This window comes from Paramisgurnus dabryanus, chromosome 3 (genome assembly GCF_030506205.2).
Source record: "Paramisgurnus dabryanus chromosome 3, PD_genome_1.1, whole genome shotgun sequence".
Classification (NCBI taxonomy): Eukaryota; Metazoa; Chordata; class Actinopteri; order Cypriniformes; family Cobitidae; genus Paramisgurnus; species Paramisgurnus dabryanus.
The window spans coordinates 50,290,587-50,297,919 of NC_133339.1; the positions used below are offsets into that span (position 1 = coordinate 50,290,587).

The 7,333-nt window shown below is 35.4% G+C and overlaps 1 protein-coding gene across 1 annotated transcript; it reads left to right on the plus strand.

Moving 5' to 3' along the window:
• Positions 1–5,182: 5,182 nt before the first annotated feature.
• LOC135761079 (uncharacterized) lies at positions 5,183–6,778 on the plus strand. The gene is made up of 4 exons (XM_065275166.1): positions 5,183–5,504; positions 5,579–5,759; positions 6,339–6,463; positions 6,635–6,778. The coding sequence occupies exons 1-4, from the start codon at positions 5,217–5,219 to the stop codon at positions 6,776–6,778; spliced, it is 738 nt and encodes a 245-aa protein (XP_065131238.1). The 5' UTR covers positions 5,183–5,216.
• The last annotated feature ends 555 nt before the right edge of the window (positions 6,779–7,333 follow it).

Consider the following 7,333-nt stretch of genomic DNA (forward strand, 5'->3'; position numbering starts at 1 on the left):
CCATTACGTGATCACGCGTACTCGTTTGTAAACAATGCGAAAGTTTTTCAATCTGAAGCGTGCAGTCTGCTGAGGTTGGTTATGTAGGCTGAACTGCACAAGCCATAACATATTACATGATAGCAAATAAAAATGAAGACAAATGACTTACTGTTTCTTCAGGAATATATCCTCCTCCAGTGCGTCCTCCATTGTTCTTCTTTTTAGGTAACGTTAAAGATAAACGCTTCTCTTCCTCAATGTCCAGACATAAATGAAGATATTCCTCACGTGTGTGTATAAAGTTTATAATCCAAACATGCGGTAAAGTCTTTAAATCTGATCAAACTTTACTTCTGTAAAAGTTTGTTTGTTATTGTGTTGAGCTGCTCCTCATTACCATGTCAACAGCATGTACCGCCTGTGGGCGTGACCGAATTAAAGATTATGAAGTCAGCCAGGAAAAACAGTACTCTCTTTACTTCAATGCAGATTATATAAACAGGAAATATTTGTTTTTGATTATAATTAGCTTGTTTAAAAGTAGACATTTCAGGCTTTCTTTGGATATGTGTATCATGTTTGTGTGACGAGTATTCACGGAGTTTCGTTTCTATTCAGTTTGTAACGTGATTTGAGAGACAGCTGGCGGAGACAGAAATTGTGGGATTTTTATGTTGTTTTATCAATCTTGCTAATTGCTAAAAGTGTTAAAGTTACAAAGATGTCCAAATAAGGACTGTGGAAATTGATTTTGTTCCATGTTATATTTCTTTAATTAATCATTTTATTCTATAAACATTGTGTGTTTCATATATGCACTGAGCTATTATGTAAAAATGAGGTGTTTATGTTCGAGAGTGGAAGGTTACCAGCTTTTGTGTGTGTGCTGCAAGGAGGAATTTAGGAATTTACGCCTGGTATAGATCAAGATAAGAGAGAGGCCTGAGGGAGAAAAGCAAACAGGGAACTATGTCATTAATTAATGCTTTAATGTTCACAGGATAAAATATGCAATGTATTTCTTACTTAATCAGTATTAATCATTGAATAATTGATGTAATAAATATAAGATGTTGTCTTTGATAAATGTGTATTAACCAATGAAATAAAGGTTGCATACAGAATAACCTAATGGGGGCAGGGCAGCTCAACCTTGAAGAACAGAATCTCCTGTGTGTCTGTGTGTGTGTGTTTTCTTTCCTAACAGATGGTTTTTAATAATGATTAAAGTGTTTGCTTAGAAGTAGTATTGCAGTAAAAGATTTAATATGTGTTTATCTATCTAAAGAAGTTAATGTGTGCCTTATTCATATAACCAATTTTACAAATAATGAAATGATGTCATGATATTGAAATATGTTTTACATAATAATCACTTGCATCTTACAGCTTATGTTTTTTATAAATGAATGTTTTATTAATGATTTGTTTTTAAGAAAGCATTATAACATGCTATTCAAAGTGGAGGAGTACTGGAGAAGAACTGCAGGGCTCCCAGGGATGAGAGGAGAACAGTTTGTTTTTCTTTGTCTATGTGTGTCCATCTTTGCCTACAGGCTAAAATTGGGTGTGGTGATGGAGTCAGATGGACGAGGGGAACGGCCTTTGTGGGTGGAGATTTTCTGAAGAAAGATCGACGTCACATATTTTATAAATAAGCATGTTACTTCCTGAGCTGGTTGTTCGCTACTTGAGAGGACCCAGCGCTGTTAAACTTTTTCATATCTGATCAATAAATATTTGAACTTAGATATTTGTATCTTGTGCCTTTCCTCTAAATTATGAACATGCAAATGGACGCCTTAAAGTCCAACAAAATGTCTGAATGTGCACCCTGTTTATTTTCTTTATTTGACAAAAACATAAAGATCTCTTGTTATTGTGAATGTACACTAATTGAAGAGGACCCTTCAGAGTTTCAAATGATGTCAAACACGTAAGTGTTTGATTATTAATGATGGAGTATTTTAAGTTGATTCTGCTATGATAAGGAGAAAACACGTAAAAACGCGCCCCTGGGAGTTAACAGTGCAACAGTACCTTCAATAAGCATGTTAACTTATTTTGCCTCTGAAGGATAGGCCGTGGAAGGTTGCAGCCCCTGAATTGGGATGCACCCATTGTGTCTGCTGTCTTGTGCTGGATAATTTTGTGTCCTGTGTTTCACCATCTGGGGTGTATTCCAGAAAGCAGGTTATGTGACTTACCCGGGTAAGTTTAGGAGTAAGTAAGCGGATAACTTCTGCTTTCGGTTCCAAAAACAGAGGTAACTTTCGGGTTATGTAAGTAACTATAGCAACTGACTCTCTGAAGATAACCTGCTCCGGAGGTTAGAAACATTTTTTTTAATAACATGGATTGATATTTGTGATTGAACTAATTACTATACATTTAATTATGTTCATTATTAATAAAAATTGATTCATATTTGTGTTCGGACTAAATACTATACATTTAATTATGTTCATTATTAATATATCTCCAAATATCAGTGGATGTATGAAACACAATTCCATCAGTTAATAAATGTTAACAATAAAGTACATTTCCATATCAATTTTGTCAATTCATAAATAACCTCATCTTTCACTTACTAGATAATTTGAGATGAATCTAAGGTTCTAATAAATGTGTGTGCAAATACATTGTCATTATTAAGCCAGAAATCTTAACCTATGTTACTTAAGTGACAATGTGGCAATGTTACAGTAAATGGGTGTAACACATAGAAACACATGATGCCTATCATAATAATAATTACTGAGGGACAGAAGTTACACCTGCCTGCAGTGTCTGATAGGCATGTGCATGACCCACAGAATGACACCCATGAAGCACAGGCACGATTTAACACTGACCCACAGAGTGGCACAGGTGAAGCACAGACTTCATCAGGTGAAACACCATTGAATCACAGACATGGCATAGTGGTCAGATATTTTCTATTATCAGTTAGAATCATGTACACAATGAAATGAAATTATAAATATATTTTTCATAGTATAATATTTATTTCTTAAACATGCACTTCAGATCCTTAGCCCCCTCTCTACATTTGATCTAAAGTTGGTCTTTTTCTAAACCACCTTTTTTTCTTTAAAATTGCCTTTGGTGCTTTCCTGAGCTATCATTTTTGAGCCAAAAGGAAATTGAGATATTTGGTTATATTAGATAATACAGGACATTTTAGAACATGTTACTATGAGCACTAATGTAACATTTCTATTCTTCACTTCTGTCACAGCAGATCCTACTCGTTCAATGCAAATGAATGATAATTTTTAGTGTAGTGTACTGAAAAGCATTATTTTAATTTCGAATTATTGAAAATATTAAAAGAGGGTGCATTAATCTATCAGCTATCAGTAAATGTTAAAAATGACGATACAGTGTGGAAAGTCCAAAAACTAAACAGGGTGACCCAAAGGAGCAGAAGTGAAATAAGTACAATATAGTGAATATAATCATAGTGCATTTTATGCATACACAACACAATCATATCTAAAAAAAAAAAAACTGTAAATAAGCCTTATGACAGATTTATGACTTTATGTGCCACAACCCTTACGAAAATTAACCATGGTTTTACTGGTGTAAAGTTGTGGCAACCATGTTTTACTACACTAAACATGGTTTTACTATGGTTTTTGAAAACCATGGTTGTCAAAACCATGGTTATTTTTTGGTTACCATGGTTTTACTGTAACCATGTTTTTTTAACTGTAGTAAAACCATTGTTAAGTTTTGTAAGAGAAAAATCTAATTCGATATAATTAATATACACAGCAAAAATTGGAGAGTTGAAATTTCGGTGTTAAACATTTCTGAGTTGATTTTAACACCCAAAGAGTAATTTTAACACATTCAGAGTAAAATAGTGTTTGGTGTTGGAGTTATTTCACAGAGTTGATCATCAGTGTTAAAAAAAACTCCAAACAGACGTAATTAGACTCCACCCACGCATTTCCGATCGTCCCTGGTGAAATCGATGAAGACGCCGCCATTATCCTCGTGTGGCTTTGAAAGGTGAGTTAACTTAAATCATACTTTTACATTTATTATTGGTGCTCATTCAGTAGCAGAATGTACAATATAACGTGGAGCACTGCGCAAAAACATTATTTGTGGAAATGAACGCAAACACACAGCCTAAGGCCGTTTCACACGGTACGCGGCAAAACCGCCGAGCGGCTTCAGCTTTTCTCTTCAATTAGAAGCGTTTTGTGCAGCATTTAGTGCAAATGTCAGTATCTTCAACGGCGCCTGCCATGAAGTGCCGTGTCCTTAAAAGGAATAGGATTTTGGGTGCAGGAGCAAGGCGTGTGGACCAACTCCGCTTCACTTCTGTAACCGCCCCCGTTTTCCCGCTTTCCGCATGTCTCCTATTGAAAAAGAACTAAACACTTGCGGTTCCCGCGTACCGTGTGAAACGGCATTCAGTTATACGTTACATTAACGTACATCGTGGTGCCAATAGTTTACTGCGCTCGTGCGTTTCGATTTAACTAAAACAAGGAATCACATTATTACAGAGTGGCCTCGAATTAATTAAAATGATTTACCGAATTTATTAAAACGGTCTTTCACAAAGCCTATAATATACTGTATACATCGCGTCGTTTTAAAACATATATACGGTGCAGTCTACGGTCACGTCTGCAACGTGATCCTCCACATCTGTAAATTGTGATATTACAACGTGCATCCATCCATACAGCTGTTTTTTTTACAACGATTTACAATGGCAAATGATTTTGCATGTTCCAGGTGAAATGTTGGTCCAGATCAAGTACAAGCAACAGCAGAAGTATGTGAAGCTGGATTCCATTGAAGGGAGATTTGACTTTATGCAATTTCACGCTAAAGGTTGGTTTTTTACTCATTTAAAATAATTAAGAATTTGATTAATATCTGATAAATTCAGTGTATTGTGTTATTGCCTCATTTCTGTATTTGCCTTTATCATATAATGCTCTGTAGAAGGGGATACATTGGGGGGAAAAGAAAAATAATTAATATTTACATTTTGCTTGCATCATAAAGATATATGAATTCAAATCAGTCATTTGTTGTGAAGCAAGGAAGGGTGTCAACCTAAAAATATTTTTTTTCCTGACCCTTGACCCTTTCACATTATAATTGCAATGTTATGATATCTGTGACATAGAAAATTTGATTCTTTAAAGGAACACTTTTTTGATGCTGCAAGCAACACAGGATACATTGCTTGGCGTATGAAAACAGTCCACAGGAAGATTAGACGAGGATCTTTGCCACTAGACAACCTTCATGATGTTTCTCCAGGAGGCCCAAAATGCCAAAGGGCTACTAATTGTGAAGGGCAACTTGATGGGGATGCTTGCAAAGAGGCAATTTCTTTGCTCAGCCATACCACAGAGAAGTCCCTAATATTCCAAAAGATGAGAGAGACATTTCAGTATCGCCAAAAGCTTGTTAAAGATTCAGGCTCTAGTGTTGATATCCTCTCCACCTTCTCAAGATTCCTAGATACAAAGGGCCTGGTAAGTTTGGAATAACATTTTTTCAAAAGCATGCAATTTAAGAATATTGTTTATAGTTTAATATCATCTTAAAGGTTGATCAAGACTTCACTCTCCTGTTTGACACGGAGACATCCTCCAGGCTACTTCAGAAGTGGGACACGTTCTTCAGGCCAAATGTCATTAAAGAAGCCAAGCAACTTACTTCAACAGCAGACCTGAGTCAGTTGTTGCTCTCAGCAGAATGTCCTAACAGTAGTGACCTTCATGAAACAAGTAAGTTGTATTTGATTTGCATGTTTTTACACATCTGCTATATTTGCAGTTACAGTTAAAATTTATTTTGTTTTGATGACAAAAATATTAAAATTATCAAACTTAGAACCTATGAGATTGGATGATTCCGGATTAATAACAAATAAATAACTTGCACTACATAAAACCTTTAAAAAGACTACATTAACCAGGTGAATGTTTAAAATGCTGTCTACATTTCTTTGTTCTGATGAACACAGAGGAAGATATTTTGAGAAATGTTTGTAACTAAACCGTTCGCAGACCCCATTCACTTCCATGGTAGGAAAAAATACTATAGTTATAAGTTATTGGGCTCCACGAACGGTTTGGTTACAAACATTTCTCAAAATATCTTCCTTTGTGTTCATCAGAACAAATGTATACAGGATTGTAACAACATGAGAGTATGTAAATGATGACAGAATTTTCATTTTTGGGTGAACTATCCTTCAAACTTAAGGATAGTATTTCATTTGAAGTTTTAGATTAATTAATTTATTTGTGTGTGTGTGTGTGTGTGTGTGTGTGTGTGTGTGTGTGTGTGAATTTTGTGTCTAGTCTACGATCAGGAAATGGCATCCCTTCTTCTACTGATTCATCTCCTTCCACCATCACCAGGAGGACTGAAGTCTCCAAGAATCAGTGCATGTGATGCTGCTAAAAAACTTGTAGTCTTTCATAAGGTATTGATCTCGTTTCATATTTTGATATTGTGTTTTGTGTTGCTCTAAACATGGAGATTTAAAATCATTTGTTTGCATATTGAGTTGTTTGATAAGTCACTTTTATATTGTTGTTTTCTATGACTGGACATTATGTTATAGTCTAATATACTATGTTCCTTTCCACTTTAGTCATGCTGCAGTTTGGAGGAGCACCTCAACAACAACCAGCGTCAGCATCCGTACCTCCTTGCTGTTGGACGTCAGAAAAGCAAGATTGAGTGCTTCTACATCGTCTTGGATAAGCATCTCATCCCATGCCAGGCAAACCACTGATTCCGGATTAATAACAAATAAATAACTTGCACTACATAAAACCTTTAAAAAGACTACATTAACCAGGTGAATGTTTAAAATGCTGTCTATTCTTAAAGGGATAGTTCACCCAAAAATGAAAATTCTGTAATTATTTACTCGCCTCCATGTTGTTACAAACCTGTATACATTTCTTTGTTCTGATGAACACAGAGGAAGATATTTTGAGAAATGTTTGTAACTAAACCGTTCGCAGACCCCATTCACTTCCATGGTAGGAAAAAATACTATAGTTATAAGTTATTGGGCTCCACGAACGGTTTGGTTACAAACATTTCTCAAAATATCTTCCTTTGTGTTCATCAGAACAAATGTATACAGGATTGTAACAACATGAGAGTATGTAAATGATGACAGAATTTTCATTTTTGGGTGAACTATCCTTCAAACTTAAGGATAGTATTTCATTTGAAGTTTTAGATTAATTAATTTATTGTGTGTGTGTGTGTGTGTGTGTGTGTGTGTGTGTGTGTGTGTGTGTGTGTGTGTGTGTGTGTGTGTGAATTTTGTGTCTAG